At 46.4% G+C, this 18,244-nt stretch overlaps 2 protein-coding genes across 2 annotated transcripts in view; one reads left to right on the forward strand and one right to left on the reverse strand.

Annotated features, from left to right (window-relative positions):
- ABCG4 (ATP binding cassette subfamily G member 4) overlaps positions 1 to 18,244 on the reverse strand; it is a 77,052-nt gene continuing 58,808 nt past the window's right edge. The window contains exons 10-15 of the mRNA XM_078781309.1: positions 15,744 to 15,842; positions 15,473 to 15,641; positions 14,206 to 14,306; positions 7,107 to 7,265; positions 5,534 to 5,652; positions 1 to 593 (exon numbers count right to left, since the gene is read on the reverse strand). Coding sequence (XP_078637435.1) covers positions 314 to 593; positions 5,534 to 5,652; positions 7,107 to 7,265; positions 14,206 to 14,306; positions 15,473 to 15,641; positions 15,744 to 15,842 — 927 coding nt within the window. The 3' untranslated portion in view covers positions 1 to 313. The remainder of the gene's footprint in view (positions 594 to 5,533; positions 5,653 to 7,106; positions 7,266 to 14,205; positions 14,307 to 15,472; positions 15,642 to 15,743; positions 15,843 to 18,244) is intronic.
- Positions 8,794 to 13,834, forward strand: LOC144892896 (uncharacterized). Its single transcript, XM_078781310.1, has 2 exons — positions 8,794 to 9,026; positions 9,133 to 13,834. Exon 2 carries the CDS (start codon positions 9,255 to 9,257, stop codon positions 11,112 to 11,114), a length of 1,860 nt encoding a protein of 619 aa, XP_078637436.1. The 5' UTR covers positions 8,794 to 9,026; positions 9,133 to 9,254; the 3' UTR covers positions 11,115 to 13,834.

Genomic DNA, 18,244 nt, shown 5'->3' on the forward strand with positions numbered 1-18,244 from the left:
GGAGAGTAAATACTATACATGCTTTATTACATATAAGGTTTCTTTTCTCAATAATAAATTAGGATAATGAACCCTGTGGTTATTAATATGATTCAACTCTTTCCCTCTCAAGGAGTGCTGACATCGCCAGCAAAGTGCTACAGCCTTTCACGCTCACCAGGCATGTAGATCATGGACCTTGGCAGTCATGCATGTTTCATAACATCATGTCATCTAGCACCAGCAATTAGGCCTGGAATTGAGGCTCATTCCACCTGAGTGTACCTTTCACCTCAAACCTTGCAAGTCTCACTCCGGCTCAGCCTGGAGCGACTCAGTTTCGCCGTGCCAGGCGAAGCCGCAAGGCCACGTAGGCGGCGATACGTAGTACCAACACAAAGACACCCAGCATGGCAAAGTCCTTGACTAACGGTCCATTTTTCACTCCGAGGGTGCGAAACACCGCCTCAGGTTGGGAAAATGGGCAGGAGGCTGCGCCAGGTTCCGGCAGACAGCTCGGGTTAAGTGTCGGGCCTTCAGACACAGCCTCGTCACAGTGCAACGGGCTACGATCTAACCCATAGATTATTCGAACGATTCCTTCAAAGCTGTATCTGCAAGGCATGGGGTTGAGCAACAGAAGGCAGGGTGTCGTGAATAAGAGGAAGTGTTTACATTGACACGACTGTGAGAGTATGGCAAAGCATGTTGGCAGAGGTGGGTTTAACAAACTCAACATTGGCCAGATACTATAATTAACATACTACGCCCATATGAGGTTAAAGTTAAACTTTCATGTGTGTTGATTGACTGCAGCTGCAGTTATTGTGTATAAAATACACCGGTTCACGCTTGGTGTACATGCTGTGTTTTTGAACTGCAAGTGATCGATCATATTGCTGTTAAGAAGTGATGCTGCGATTTGAGGCCTTTTTAAAAAGCTGAATATGGTTGTTCATTTTGCTCAGTATTATTAAAGGATCATATTATTTACTTACTCGGGTTGGGGAGGGGGTGAGGGTACTCGGTGCTGCCCGGCTGAGTGAGCTTTTCCCGGCGGTGGTTTCAGGACGTGCTGGACATTGATGGAGTTATTGGCCTCATGGTGATTACCTTTTGCTTGCGGGTCGGCAGCATCGCTGCCTGACCGCGCATCCCAAGACACAAGATTTCCCAAGCGCATCCCAAGATACAAGCCTTTGGTGGCCTCAAAACGGATGTCAAGGCCAACGTGTGGTCGCTTAAAACCTTGGCCAGATTCTGAAGTACCTACACCCAAACCTCGGTGCCTCTAAGAGTCTAGGTGCTACGGTTCTTCCGTGAAAGAGTAACAAATAAACAGACAAACAAATGCACAAACAAGCCCACAAACATTTGAAATTAATTATAACATTTGAGTGAGAGACCCCTGCCTTACCACCGTCCTGACTCCTCTTCTTTACTCTCAGGCTATGGCCCCAGGTCCTATCACTATCAACTGTGCTCAATAATTATTCTGCACCTATTTTATCGAACGCCTGGTGTTGGCTTAGCGGTTAGGGTGCCGGCTTGGGATCCTAGGATCCTGGGTTCAAATCCCGGTCAATCACTGAATCAATGCCAGGGGGGTTGACTCAGCCTGTCATCCTTCCGAGGTCGGCAAATTGAGTACCAGTTCACTGTTAATTCCCTGTGTGTCGCAAGAGGCGACTAACAGGGTTGGTGGCAAAAAGGGCATCCGGCCATAAAACATTGCTTCAAAAAGGGGACCACGGTACCCGAAAAAGGTCAACCCCCGCTCTGCGGGGAAAAATGGCCTCTAAAGGTGGTTCCACTTATTTGATCGAAACCCTTCATTATCTGAAACATCTCTATCAGATCCCCTCAAAACCACCTCCTTTCTAATGTATAAAGTCCCGTCTCCTTCAGCCATTCCTCATAGCTTCGTCTAGTTAAGCCCGGAATCGATACAATAGCCCGACCCTGTACCTTCTCTATGGTAGTTATGTCCTTCCTCAGACGTGATGACCTAAACTGTACACAATATTCTAGATGAGGCCTCACTACATTCCCATGCAATGTTAATACTACCTCTAGATTTATGATTATTTCCCCCAAAGATCCTCTTCAATACCAATATCCTTGACAGGCAATCATCACCAAACTGTCTCGCCAATCATCTGAAAATTTCAACAAATATGACGTTTCGATTGACCAGAAATTTCATAAATATTCTCAAGTCCTCCCTCATTATCCCACTCACTGTCATCTTGATTTTCAAGGTATGCGCGAAAACAGAAACGCAGGACTAATGGGCATTGGTTACCAACACAATCAACTAAAACCCCCTCATAACTTATCAATCTTTACACATTACTCTAGATTTTATAAACAAAAGTTCACGTCAAATTCAAGTTCCTTAACATATGAGCCCAGCCTCTCATCCCAATTACTGCTGCAACGCTTTGAGATTTTTTTTTTTTTTTTTTTTTCTTGTATACTGAATCGAGGCTCGTGAAAGAGCTGACATTTACTTCACAAACAAATCAACCAGACAAACAAAATATATAAAAAGAGGGAGCGGAAGACAAGAGAAGGGAAAGCACACAAACACTTGAGTCCTCCGATTTAATATGGCAATGCCAGTTTGCCCTCTATCATTAAACAGGTTTTATTACCTCTGCCACCAAAGGTGGATGGAGGTTATATTTTCACCCCTGTCTGTCTGTTTGCTACTTGCGAAAATCGAAGATTTTTCAAGTATATTGGTCGATTGACTTGAAACTTTAAGAGGATTTGCATATCTGGTCACTGAATTCAACCACCAAATATTTTTGAGGTCAACATAGCGCAAAAGGTCAACGTAGGCCAAATTTCTAAAATCCTCAATTTTCATCCGATCGACTTGAAATTTTAAGAGGATTTGCATATCTGGTCACTGAATTCAACCACCAAATATTTTTGAGGTCAACATAGCGCAAAAGGTCAACGTAGGCCAAGTTTCTAAAATCCTCAATTTTCATCCGATCGACTTGAAATTTTAAGAGGATTTGCATATCTGGTCACTGAATTCAACCACCAAATATTTTTGAGGTCAACATAGCGCAAAAGGTCAACGTAGGCCAAATTTCTAAAATCCTCAATTTTCATCTGATCGACTTGAAATTTTAAGAGGATTTGCATATCTGGTCACTGAATTCAACCACCAAATATTTTTGAGGTCAACATAGCGCAAAAGGTCAACGTAGGCCAAATTTCTAAAATCCTCAATTTTCATCCGATCGACTTGAAATTTTAAGAGGATTTGCATATCTGGTCACTGAATTCAACCACCGATTATTTTTGAGGTCAACATAGCACAAAAGGTCAACGTAGGCCAAATTTCTAAAATCCTCAATTTTCATCCGATCGACTTGAAATTTTAAGAGGATTTGCATATCTGGTCACTGAATTCAACCACCAAATATTTTTGAGGTCAACATAGCACAAAAGGTCAACGTAGGCCAAATTTCTAAAATCCTCAATTTTCATCCGATCGACTTGAAATTTTAAGAGGATTTGCATATCTGGTCACTAAATTCAACCACCGATTATTTTTGAGGTCAAAAAGGTCAACGTAGGCCAAATTTCTAAAATCCTCAATTTTCATCTGATCGACTTGAAATTTTAAGAGGATTTGCATATCTGGTCACTGAATTCAACCACCAAATATTTTTGAGGTCAACATAGCACAAAAGGTCAACGTAGGCCAAATTTCTAAAATCCTCAATTTTCATCTGATCGACTTGAAATTTTAAGAGGATTTGCATACCCGGTCACTGAATCCAACCACCGATTATTTTTGAGGTCATCATAGGCCAACAACTTATTTTAGGGATTTCGCAAGTAACGTGCTATGCACGACATATTTCTTGTTTGTTTGTCTGTCTGTGAACAAGATATCTCAAAGAGATATGGACGGATTCGGACGAAATTTGGGTGTCTGAGGTTGGGTGTCTGACAAGGAAGAATCCGTTCAATTTTGGTGAAGATCAAGATCCGGATCCGGCCAGTGGAATCTTTTAAGTGATTCTTCACCATTGGGAGATAGAGCTAAAACCGATATATCGCAGTATATCTCAAAAAGTTATGGACGGATTTGGACGAAACTTGGTGGACCGGTTGGGTATGTATCAAGGACGAATCGATTCAATTTTGGTGAAGATCTGAATATGGATTCGGATACGGGAATTATTTAATTTTAAAGTGATTCTTCACCATTGGGAGTTCAGGCTAGATCGGGTTAAAACCGACATATAGCAGGATATCTCAAAAAGTTATTGACGGATTTGGAGGAAACTTGGTGGACCGGTTGGGTGTGTGAAGGACGAATCTATTCAATTTTGGTGAAGACCTGAATATGGATTCGGATACGGGAATTATTTAATTTTTAAGTGATTCTTCACCATTGGGAGTTCAGGCTAGATCGGGTTAAAACCGACATATAGCAGGATATCTCAAAAAGTTATTGACGGATTTGGAGGAAACTTGGTGGACCGGTTGGGTGTGTATCAAGGACGAATCGATTCGATTTTGGATGAATTCCTGGATATGGATTCGGATACGAGAATTATTTAATTTTTAAGTGATTCTTCACCATTGGGAAATAGGGCCAAAAACGATACATAGCAGGATATCTCAAAAAGTTATGGAAGGATTTGGACGAAACTTGTTGGACAGGTTGTGTGTGTGTGACAAGGACGAAATGATTCGATTTTGGTGAAGATCTGAATATGGATTCGGATACGATCATTATTTAATTTTTAAGTGATTCTTCAGCATTGAGAGATCGGGCGAAAAGCGATATATAACATGATATTTTAAAAAGTTATGGACAAATTGAGACTAAACTTGGTGGATGAGTTGGTTCGTTGACAAGAACAAGCCGATTAGATTTTCGTTCAGGTCCGAATCCAGATCTGGCCTATCAGTGGATACAAAACATAAACTGTTCAGGAATGCGCTCTGGCGGAGGAATGCGCTCTGTCGAGTGCTGTTCTAGTTCACTATGTTGTTAAACCTGTTTGGAGGTTCTGCACACGGTCACTCGGATGTTCAACAAGGCCGCGATCAATGCCGAGGAATGATTCCCGCTCAGACAAAACAGTCAGCGCATGGTTATGAAATTTCCTTTCTGCCGTCATACTGGGAAGTATGGGAATTTCCACTGATGTTCATGATATAGCCAGTGTGGGCTAGTCTGGCACATTCTGATTGGTTGGATGATACCGAACCAGAGTAGTGTCTCGAGGGGGAAACTCGTTTCTATTGGACAGGTAACAGGTACTACATTTTGTCTTTCTGACGAGTTAACATACTTTCACATTTGCCATTTGTCTGCTGCCTAATTCGATGAGTACTTGTCTCTCTCGTCTGCACATCCCTTACCAACCTCCAAACCCGAATTATCTCTCTCTCCTTCTAAGTCTAATCTCCTTGTAAATTTACCCAACTTTCTTGTCTCACACAATCTTGCACAGACAGAACAATACCAAATGAACACCCAAAGGTAAAAGGTGCATAGACAGATGCTTACCGGACGTAGGAGGTGTATGACAGCCAATGCATGTAATAGGGTATGGTATCGAAGCTCACAAAGAAGCCCGAAAAAAGAAGGATGGGAACAGCTGAGAGGGGTCCGGCATAAGTTGCCACCTGATGATAAAGATATCGGTTACGGAGAATTAGCTGACATTGTTGCTGATGGTGAAAAGTTGATGAGGTGAAGACAGCAAAATACCATACCTGGCCTTTCGTACCAAAATAAGGCCGTTCACTTGAAACATGTGACCCATGTGGTTAGTTTGTATAGAGTGCACAAGTTTCTGCCCAGGTAGGAATCACACTCAAAGATAGCAAGCAGCGTCACCTGGTGTCAAGGAACCTCCAAGACCAGACCACTTGCTCCAGGCAGGAATTACGCGATAACTCGCCTCCTCCTCGTAAAGGACACCGTGGGATCTTTAACATGTACCAACTAAAGCTAGAAGATGGGACATCCAGTTAAAATAAGATGTCCGTTTATAGCTGGATTCAAACCCAGGATAGACAGCTTTCTAGTCTAGGCCATCTTGCCACTCCCAGCAAAATACAGTATACAAAGCTCATAAATATTGTGGACCGGCTGATAGATTTTTCCAAAGGACCATATCATGTTATGCCAGGATTTATAAAGAATAGGTGAGGGCGAGACTACCGGAAGTAAGCTGTAACACGTGCCCTTTTGTGGTTTGTTTTCAACGTATCCAATCACGTGACTGTTAATAATAATAATAATAATAATAATAATTCATTTATTTTGTATAGCACTTTTCATGAAGCCCAACGGCGCTTTGACAGAGTGGAAAACATAATGCATAACAATACATGAAAACAACAATTGCAAAAAGACAAGAATCAATAGGGAAATATTTAAAGCAAAAGGAGGGAGAAGGAGAAGTGATAGTCAGGGGTTAAATGCTGTGGGTTGAATGTTGAATGCAGTGTTGAACAGGTGGGTCTTTAGTGATGTTTTGAATGTGGTCAGTGAGGAGGAGTCTCTGATGGTGTGAGGTAGCGAGTTCCAGAGGGTGGGAGCAGCGATGGAGAAGGCCCTGTCCCCCCAGGATCTGAATTTGGTCCGGATGGGGGGGGGGGGGTCAGGAGGTTGGTACCAGCAGAGCGGAGGTTGCGGGTGGGAGTGTGTCTGGAGAGGAGGTCAGCCAGGTAGGATGGGGCCAGGTTATGGAGGGCTTTGTATGTCAAGAGGAGGATTTTGTACTGGATTCTCTGGGGGATGGGGAGCCAGTGAAGCTTGTAAAGGACGGGGGTGATGTGGTCACGGGTCCGGGAATGGGTGAGTAGACGGGCAGTGGAGTTCTGAATGTATTGGAGACTGTTGTCACGAGGGTGCACTAACCGGAAGTTACGTAGTTCCGTGGGCGCCTATTGTGATGAATATTCCATTGAGCAAACAATGGTGATACAGAGGGAATAACATTTGTTTTTGGAAATAATGACAACTAAACGGGTTTGCTCGTTGGTCCAGGGCAGGTGAACAGTAAAAAACAAAACCAGATGTCAAAAGTGAAAAAGGAAAAAGGCAAAAGGGAACGGATTTAAGTTCAGACCTGAATGGAGGGTGAGGCTGCACCAATCAGCAGGCCCAGAGATTGAGCAACGAGTGAAGTAAGAGCTGCCATTGCTGAGAAGAGGAGGAACCTGACCGGCTCGGCTGGTTGTCCAGTGAGCCAGTATGCCAGGATGCAGTACAGTGCTGGAAACGATATCTGTTCACACAGTTATTCATTCATTAATTTTCATTCCTTATATGTGATAAACGAGCAAAAAAAAAAAAAAAAAAGATTGCAGGTTGACAATTGTGTGCTGAGGAATCAGGTGAGACAGAAATTCTTGGGAGATTATCTAAATCGCCTTGTAGAGAAGAAATAACAATGGAATGAATCATCATTCACTCATTCATCGAGTTATAATTAGCAGGGGATGGGGGAGGATTTCCTCATTCCCTCGACACTCGGTGGGATTTCTGTACAGCGTTTGTATTAAATTACAAATCACTCATTCATTCATTCATTTGCTTGTACTGAGGTTTCGCATTCTATTCATTTTTCTGCAAACAACAAAGTAACAAGTAGCTGATTAAAAATATATAATTTTATTGCTACTTGAGGGTTGCAGCATTTGATGTCTCAGATATCAATTGAATGAGTCATGTAATGAATGAGTGATTCATTCCTTTATACATTGCAGCTACATTGCCTCATCCGTGAGGACCTTTAGTCTGGTCGTTCGATTGATGTACCGGGAAAGGATTGTTACCAAAGCAGATATGGCATCAAAAGAAGCGCAATTTTATGCTCTACAAGAGGGTGAAAACTCCTCTTTGATCCTCTTTGGGGAAAACTTTTTACAGCACGATTTATCCAGCATGGTAACAGCCTTGTGTCCGGGGTGCGAATTTTTTCCCCATGATGGTACAGGGCAATTGTCATTAAAATATAGCATAGTATAGTATAGTATAATTGCCCTGTACCATCATGGGAAAAAAATATTACGCGTCCGGCGTATAGTCAGGCCATTACCAAGCAACATTGCAAAAAAATAACAGGGAACAAACTGGAATGGTAAACAAACTGGAAACCCAAAGTTTAAAATAAACATTTTAGTAAATACGCTAATTAAATTAAGTCACATGACCTACTGTTAAAATATATGAAAGGCGTTGGATTAAAGAACTTTGATAATACATCTAGGCACAAATCATGGATGCTTACATCGTGTCTGTGGTTTCTGACATGGGAAGCCATTGAAATTTGACTGAAAAAGGGTCCTTCACTAAAACGACTATAGCGTTTTTTCCCCAAGGAGGATTGAAGAGGAGTTTTCACCATGTTAAAGAGCACAAAAATACGCTTTGATTGATACCACATATGCTTAGGTAACAATTTTTTCCCGGTAGCCCATGATTTTGACTTAAAACGACCATACTACTTGGTACATTAGGACACAATTTTTATAAGTCGGCTCGGCTAGCAGCGCAGGATACGTTGGGCTGTTCAATGTCCAAAAGCAAATGTGAACATATGGGACAATGGGATTCACAGTCCCTGTGAAGGATGGCATGCCTACTGAGACAACGCTCCACCTAAGAAGCATCAGGATGAGAGTCTAATAATCCGTTTTATAATTGGAATCAAGCCCAGACTCGACAACTCGTAGGCGAGTACGCGACAAATTAGTTCTCCTGCCAGCTGTTGTGATTGGTACTACGTACTGCGTCGTGACGTCTGGGGGCGTGGCTTCGGTGGTTGCTGGTGACACGACATGACGGCCGTGTGTTCTGTGAGAGCTTGGTATCGTCTTTAATAAACAACTTGAAAGTCTCCGCCAGCTCCGAGCTGGACCAGTCTGTAGTGAAAATGTATCAAAGTTGATTCACTTAAACCGCTGAGAGGCGTCTATAAGACCTCGGATGTCCGCGAGTCTGGGCCACTCCTGCGACATTATACTATGACGTGTAGACTTGAATGGTACGTACCCGCACATATTCTAGGCTTGCTTGCATTGACTAATATTATCGATCCTTCCTATATGATGCCAAGATCCTGATATATATTGCATGATTGTATTTTACAGGATGATGCCAGAGATCTGATTGTTATTAAACCTACCTATGGGACAAAGTTGTGGACTTGATTGATTTTCACAACACTTAATAACAATCAGTCTTGCCGTCCACTCGAGGACAAGAGGCGAACATGGCGGGACACAAGATGATCCAGGTACCGATATTCGGCGCCGACACACAAGCAGTGGATTCGGGCTCGGAGCTGACGCATTGGCTCAAGACACTGGATAATCAGTTCAAAGCCCAGGATGCCGTTGTCACTGAAGAAACGAAACTGGACGTGCTGCAGACTAAAGTACACCATAACGTCTACAGGAGCATCGAACAGTGTACGACGTACAATGCCGCTGTGACAGAGCTAAAACGAATTTACATTAAGAAACGGAGTGTGGTGTATTCCAGGCATTTGCTCGCAACGCGGAGTCAACAGCCCGCTGAGACGATAGATCACTTCGCCCAAGAGCTGCGACGTCTACTTGCAGACAGTACTCCCGAGGTACGCACTCATGATCAAGTCCAAGATGATCTTGTCCGAGATTCTTTTGTCTCTGGGATCAGCTCGTCAACTATCAGAACCAGACTTTTGGAAACAGCGGACCTGACGTTCACGGAAGCTCTACGGCTGGCACATGTATACGATGAGGCCCGGGAGCAATCTAACGCCTATGATCACACACGTGTCGTTGCGGGGGCTTCTCAACACACGCGACCGGAGAGAGCTACCGCCGAGGATATGGGAGCGGACTCGACCACACTAGCGGAACCCCTGGCCGCTCCCGAGGAGGACCCGGATTCTGGCTTGGCGGCAGCTGCGGCGGCTAGACCAAAGCCTGTACGAAACGCTACGTGTTACTTCTGCGGGAATCGACAACATCCCAGGTCTGCATGTCCGGCTCGGGAAGCGATATGCCATTTGTGTTCGACAAAAGGACATTTTGCAAAAGTTTGCCAAAAGGCTGCGCGGGGCACACAAACTCGCGCGACCCTGAATGGGCTTATCGCCGAGCCAACGGGCCGAGCACAGAGCGGGGCGCCTCACCCGGCTTTGATGAGCGGCGCTCCTCCTCGTGGGCCCCTGGCTGCACGCTCGACCTTGGTGAGATACATCGGGCCGCCAAAACAAGTGGCGCTAACACGACCGAACGCGGAGCGATCATCCTTGGCTGGTATCCGAACGTCTCATGATGGCTTTGAGACTCATCGCGCGACTCTAGCGCCATCCGAAGGCTGCTCGTACGAACTACAAGCTCTTGCTTCAGCACGTGAAACTACAGTTGGCTTCGACCCTTCTCGCGTGACACGAGCGCCATCCAATGGCTGCTCGTACGAACTACAAGCTCCTGCTTTGGCACAGCAAACTACGCGCTTGGCACGAGCGCCCTCTGGAGGCTGCTCGAACGGCCGGAAAACTGTAGCCGGCGTTGGATCTACACGCGAGGCGCGATCATCTCGCTCGGATGGCTCAATACCTGCCGGTCCACCCGGCCTTGCTCAGGCCATTATTCCACTTATGATCGAAGGCATTTTTGCACGGGCTTTAATCGATACGGGGTCCACAGATAGTTTTATTGATCATCGACTGGTGAGTAAACATGGATGGCCGGTCCTTGGGACAACACGACGGATCTTTATGGCCTCCCAAGGGCTTAGGCTCAGCACAAAAGGGGAATGTCGATTGAAGCTTGTGATAAAGGGACGCATGTTTCCAGATGTACATCTCATGGTCTTACCTGCTTTATGTGCTGATATTCTGTTAGGACATGATTTTCTTAAGCGACATGGACGTTTGGAAATGGAATTTGGTGGGACTGACACGCTTGCTGTGTGTGCACTCGCAGGAATGGAAATTGAGCCTCTTTCGCTGTTCCCCAACATGACCACGGACTGCACACCTGTAGCGGTAAAATCACGGCGCTACTCACGGGGCAGACGCACAATTCATTGCGAAAGAAACAGCCCAGCTCTTAAAGGAAGGTATCATAGAACCTAGCCGGTCGCCGTGGCGGGCCCAGGTCTTAGTGGTGCGAAGTGAAGCGCATCGCAAACGAATGGTAATCGACTATTCACAGACGATAATCGCTTTACACAGCTGGATGCCTACGCCCTACCGGGGATGGACGCACTGGTTCGACAGGTGGCCCAGTACTCAATCTATAGCACTCTCGATCTGCGTAGTGCATATCATCAGATCCCCATCCGCTCCGCCATCCATCCATCCGCATCCATCCATCCCATCCATCCATCCGCCATCCGCAGGGGCCGATCGCATCTACACCGCTTTTGAATCAGGTAACGGTTATACCAGTTCACCCGACTACCTTTTGCGGTGACGAACGGGGTCGCCTGTTTTCAGAGGGCTATGGACGACCTCATTGCTAAGGAGAACTTGACAGATGTCTTTGTATATCTGGACAATCTTACGGTTTGTGGGCATGACCAGGGGCATCACGATGCTAATCTGAAGCGCTTCCTCGAGGTCGCGCAGAGGTATCGCCTAACCATGAATGAAGCTAAGTGTCGTTACTCCATGCACACGATAGATCTTCTGGGGTACACCGTGACCCACGGCTCTGTTGCTCCAGATAAGGAGCGTCTGCGACCTTTGCTCGATATGGCCCCGCCCTGCGATCGAGCTTCGCTGAAGCGTGCTCTCGGGCTGGTCGCCCATTATTCTAAGTGGGTGCAAGATTTCTCCGCGAAACTCCGCCCACTTGTGGCCTGCGACGCGTTTCCCCTGAGCCCAGCCGCCTTGGCTGCCTTTAGGGGCCTTAAGTCCGACATCGCTGGCGCCGCAGTGGCGACGATCGACGAGAGCAAATCTTTCGTCTTAGAAAGTGATGCCTCGGATCATGCGATAGCGGCGACTCTCTCCCAGGGGGGGGGGGGGGGCCTGTGGCTTTCTTTTCGCGGACTCTCACCTCCGCTGAGCGGAGGCATTCGTCTGTCGAAAAGGAAGCGTACGCGATCGTCGAGTCGATTCGGCGATGGCGTCCGTACTTGCTTGGGCGATGCTTCCAAATCATCACGGACCAACAAAGCGTGGCGTTTATGTACGACACCTTACATGCTCAACGCATTAAGAATGAGAAAATCACTCGCTGGCGTATCGAACTCGCCGACTTCTGCTACACCATCAAATATCGCCCGGGGAAGGATAACTTGGTCACCGTCGCCTTATCGAGGCCGGCTACGTGCGCGGGTCTCATAACTTTGGAGGGTCTGCGCGCTTTGCACGACACTATGTGTCATCCTGGGGTGACGCGTTTCGCTCATTTTGTGCGTCGTGGTAATCTGCCGTACTCGGTTGAGGACATCCGCCGGGTCTGCCGTGACTGCGCTGTATGTGCGGAACTCAAACCGCGTTTTTCAACCCTCCCATGGGGACGCTGGTCAGGGCTACTAGACCGTGGGAGAGATTGGTGATGGATTTCAAAGGACCGCTGCCGGTGTCGAGTAACTCTCGTTATCTGCTCACTATCGTTGATGAGTACTTGCGATTCCCTTTCGCTTACACGTGCGCAGATATGACAGCTGCCACAGTCATACGGTGCCTGCAGAATTTGTTTTCTATGTTTGGGTATCCGGCCTACGTGCATACAGATCGGGGAGCGGTGTTCCTGTCCCAGGAAGTGAAGTGCTTCTTGCTCCAAAATAATGTCACTTCGAGTTACACCACTCCGTACAGACCACAGGCGAATGGGCAGGTCGAACACTTCAATGGGATCATATGGAGGGCCGTCATGCTAAGCCTCAGGACCCTCGGCCGGGGCCTAGATAAATGGGCTTGGTCGCTACCCGCGGCGATGAACTCGATCAGGGCTCTACTATGTACGGCCACCAACCAGACTCCTCACGAAAGACTGTTCCACCACCCTAGAAGCTCGGGTAGTATCCTATCTTTACCCAGTTGGCTCGCTGAGCCGGGGCCGGCCTATCTCACACGTGCGGTTCGCACGAGCAAGTACGATCCCTTAGTGGATAAGGTGCAGGTACTCCAGGCTAATCCTGAGCATGCTCATGTGATGACGGCAGATGGACGTGAGTCCACTGTCTCCGTACGCCATCTCGCCCCTTGTGGGGTCATCGACCCTTTTAGGGATATCGACGAACCGATCTACGAGTCTATGGACTCTCCCGAAGCTCCCCCTATGGAGCATCTGCCGTCCCTCCTTTCGCCAGATACACCCCTGCCTGAAGGCACTGAGGTGCCCCCTTCGACACCTGCCTCCAGTGGCTACTCCGATGCAGGGGACTCCGGGCTTGGGGATGTCGTACCCGGTAGTTTCCGGACCCGTGCTGGCAGGGTAATTCGCCGCCCTGACCGCTACGGATGGACCGACTGACATGGATTGACATCACCGATCAATTAATGCTGACGCACGCTTGATTCCTGCCTAGCGGCAGTGTAGTTCTAACGGCGGGGAGAATGTAGTGAAAATGTATCAAAGTTGAACCCAGGTGTGATGCTCACTTATACCGCTGAGAGGCGTCTATAAGACCTCGGACATCCGCGACTCTGGGCCACTCCTGCGACATTATACTATGACATGTAGACTTGAATGGTACGTACCCGCACATATTCTAGGCTTGCTTGCATTGACTAATATTATCGATCCTTCCTATATGATGCCAAGATCCTGATATATATTGCATGATTGTATTTTACAGGATGATGCCAGAGATCTGATTGTTATTAAACCTACCTATGGGACAAAGTTGTGGACTTGATTGATTTTCACAACACAGTCCATTGTCGGGAACTCGCCATGTTGAAAAAACACGGAACGTGCCGCCGTGATAATCCGCAAAGAAAAACAAGACCAAACGTCAAACTGCTTGTTGATCTTCACGATCCCACCGCTGCCACCATGTAGTCGGTTCAGGAATCTCCTTCAATCAAGTTGTTTATTAAAGACGATACCAAGCTCTCACAGAACACACGACAATCATGACGTGCCGCCAGCAACTACCGAAGCCACGCCTCCAGACGTCACTGCGCAGTACGTAGTACCAATCACAACAGCAGCCGCAAATGTGCAATTTCACACACAAGTGGAAAACAAGTGTAAAGCAGGAAAAACCTGGAATGGAATGTCTGCCAGAGTTTTGGCAATGTAGTAGGTCTTGAGTCCGTACCAGCAGTTCAGGTGTTCACGTAGAAACACAGCCATCTCTGTAGGGACTGGCACACACTATCGATTCATTCCCATTTGATTCATTCTTTGGTGCTTTATAAAATACCGATGAATTAAAATCCCGTACATTCTTGTGCAATAACAACACTTTGCAGTCCTTGGTCAGACAAGGAAATTCCAAATACATTCAGAAACGAACACGACACTCTGTAGAGCGCACACCTTCGCCAGACTGAACACTTTATGTTTTGTATCCTACTCACCTACTGATAGGTTGGATCTGGATCCTGACCGAAACAAAAATCTAATCGCTTGTTCTTCTCATTCACCCAACATGTCCACCAAGTTTCACACAAATCCGTCCACAGCTTTTCAAATACCATGCTATATATCGTTTTGGCCTTATCTCTCAATGGTGAGAATGATGACAATGACCACTCCTTTTTGCATCGTGATGATACATATGGCTGCCGAAGCAGTTTCTTGGCTAATGGGCACAATCCTTGACGGGTCGCCACTCCGACACAGGACACTCGAATGGCTCATTCATCCCGGTACACATTTTGCCGACCTCAAAAGGATGACAGACTGAGTCAACCCACCTGGTGTTAATTTAGTGGCTGAAGGTGGCTTGACCTTGACATCTCGAGCCAGACACCTTAAACGCTAAGCCAACACCAGGCTCAATGGTGAAGAAGAACCACTTAAGAAAATTAAATAATTCTAGTATCCAGATCCTGATTCGGATTTTCACCAAAATCGAAACAATTCGTCCTTGTCACACACCCAACTAGGTTTCACCCAAATCCATCCACAACTTTTTGAGATATCATGCCAACAGACAAACAGGGGTGAAAACATACCTTCCGTCCACCTTCGGTGGCGAAGATAACAAATGTCGATTTAGGTGTGTGAGATTGGTGGAAAGAGAAAATCAAATATTGCTGGGAAGGGTCTTCAAAGACATTTCGGTGTACGAGGCATATGAACAGGTGTGGACAGCGGGGAGGGTAAGAATCTGCTATATTTGCATATGTAATAAATAGATGGCCAAATTATGACATTATTGATGCACCACGAAATGAGGATTTCACTAATTAAACGGTTTTTGTATTCCTTCCTGTCCTTGTATACAAATAATTGTTGGAGGTAACAAACAATTAAATAAATAGATAATATCAATAAGTCACGGAGGTGTAAGCTAAGGACATACAGGTGAGCACAGTGGGCATCATTGCAGCGAAAGTGAGGAAAAGCAGTGAGAAGAAGAGGAAAGCCGAGTTATTGAAGACTTTATTGGCATCGGAGCCGATGTCCAGGTAGAGCAGTCCCACAAGCACGCCGATGGCGAGGTGTGATGCAAGACGCAGGTGGCACAGCACCTGGTGGGAGAATGAGTGAAGGGAATGAATGAGCTGCGGTGAATGAAGGAGCGGCTACATGAATGGATTTGTGCGATGCCCCCGATATGTGACTGTACTCACAGTGTCACGAGTGATGGTGATGAGACTGCGATGAAGCAGAACGCACAGCTGGGTCGTAAAACTGGCACCAAACGACCGGCAGGCACAGCCACACGGCTCCTGCAATTCACAGGCAATTTCCTCCCTCTGTGTGTAACGTAACACGACTGATGGGAATCCAGTATACTATAGTAACGATGGAGGTCAGTATAGTAATGGTACGCACCTTCCACCTGGTTTCCATCGTTCTACCTGTCCGCCGATGCAGATCGACAATAGCCGTCATCCGCAAGACGGCTTAGTCTTTTAATGTCCAAAACATTCAAGAGTATCCTACTTTTCCATTCTACAATAAATTACTTCCTATATATCGTTGGAGACTGAAACGAGCTGCCAAACTGCCTTGGTTCAATGGAGCAAACACCTACCCAACAGGTTGCCAGCTGTTCGATCACAGCCAATTGTCAAGGGAAAAAACCGTTAAATGTGAAAAGGAAGGATTGTGATTGAGACGTGAGTTGAGGGCCTCAAAAAAGGCCCAAAACTAGAACGGTACTCCGCAGGGCATACCTCCGCCAGGTTGAACAGTCTACGTTTTGTATCTCACCGACAGGCCGGATCTGGATTCCTACCTGAACCAGAATCTAATCGGCTTGTTCTTGTCACCGAACCAACTCATCCACCTAGTTTTGTCATAACCTGCCCAAAACATTAAAAAGTATCCTGCTATATATCCTTTTGGCCCCGGCTCTCAATTATGAAGAATCACTTAAAAATGATCATATCCAGATCTGGATCTTCACTAAAATCAAATTGATTAGTCCTTGTCACACACACAACACCTGTCCACCAAGTTTTTTGTTTTTTTTTGTATACAGAATCGAGGCTCGTGAAAGAGCTAACATTTATCACAGAAACAAATCCAACAGACAAACAACGTATATACAAAGGGGAGCGGTAGACAAGATGGGGAGAGAAGCGGAAGCACACAAACACAACATTTGAGAGCAGGGACATCGGGAGATCTGTGGGAGGGAGAGGGCTTGGGGGGTGGAGGCGTGGGAAAGGGGGGGGGGGTGGGAGAAGTATAAAACACAAGGACACCAAGGACTTCCAGGAAAGAAGTTGGTATTTCAAAAAAGTGGATTTGGGGTGAAATTAGCGTGGGTAGAAAAGATCAAGGTTTTGGATGGGGGAAGATAAGACATGGTGGTGAACAGCTGTTTTAAAGACCTGGAGGGAGGAGTGGGATTGGAGAGAGTGAGGGAGTTTGTTCCAGAGGTGGGAGAAAAGAGGAATGAAGGAGTGAAGGTGAGCAGAGAGTCTTGATTTTGGCAGTTTAACCATAAGAGGGTTGCTGGCAGATCTTGTGCGAGCTGTAGGAATATTTGGGGGACAGAGCCCAGAGAGAGCTGGCGCAGCAAGGCCGGAGAGGAGTCGGTCGAAGACGGAAAGACCACCAACCTGCCTGCGGTGAGTAAGCGAAAGGCACTCGGAGTTAGCTTCATCGCGGGAGATTCCAATGATTCTGAGCGCTTTGGTTTCAACAGCGTGAAGACGAGCGAAGTGTGAGGCAGGAGCACCAGCCCAGAGGGGAGGGAGAGCAGTATTCCATTGAGCTGCAGATGAAAGCCTTGTATGTGGTGAGGAGCTCAGGTGTGCCAAGGAAGGACTTCGCACGACGGAGGATGCCCAGTCGGCGACTGGGTTTGGAGGCCAGATTTGAAATGTGGTTTTCCCAGGAAAGATCATGGCAGATAATGAGACCCAAAAGCTTGAGTGACAGAACTTCTTGGAGAGGATTATTCAGAAAGTAGATGGGAGGGTTGTCCAGTCGGTCTTTTCGGAGAAACATCGTAAGAGTGTGAGATTTGTCAGGATTGAAAGACATGTTCCACTTGTTTGCCCAGTCTGTGATTTTGTCCAGGTCTGCAGAGAGTGAGGAGGCTGCAGACTGCCGATCTGAGGGATGAGGAATGGAGCGACAGAGAGTAGAGTCATCAGCAAAGAGATAGAGAGGATTTTCAAGAGAGTCGGAGAGATCATTGATAAAGACCAGAAAAAGCACAGAGCCCAGAACAATACCTTGCGGAATTCCAGCCTGAACAGGAAGGGGAGATGAGAGAAACCCATTCAGGGCCACACGTTGGCTACGACTAGAGAGGTAGTCCGCCAGCCATGCATGGAGATTTCCATGGATACCAAAGGAGGAGAGTTTGGTGAGCAGAGCAGGGTGCCAGACGGTATCGAAGGCACGTGATATGTCAAGGGAGACAGCTCTAATTTCCTGTTTGGCATTGAGAACCTCCATCCATTGTTGAGACAGCAGAAGCAGCATGTCCAGAGTAGAGTGACCTGGTCTGAAACCAAATTGATGATCAGAGATCAAGCCATTGGAGAAGAGGAAAGATTTCATCTCTGAAGCAATGATGGATTCCATGACTTTGCTGATAATTGGGAGAAGGCTGATTGGTCTGTTGTTGCTAGGATCTGTTTTTGCACCTTTTTTGTGCAAAGCGGTG

This window comes from Myxine glutinosa, chromosome 7 (assembly GCF_964187855.1).
Source record: "Myxine glutinosa chromosome 7, kmMyxGlut1.1, whole genome shotgun sequence".
In the NCBI taxonomy this organism is placed as follows: Eukaryota; Metazoa; Chordata; class Myxini; order Myxiniformes; family Myxinidae; genus Myxine; species Myxine glutinosa.

Bases quoted from the DNA above. Each gene is read 5' to 3' on its own strand.
- LOC144892896 (XM_078781310.1), top strand. From the start codon at position 9,255: ATGGCGGGACACAAGATGATCCAGGTACCGATATTCGGCGCCGACACA.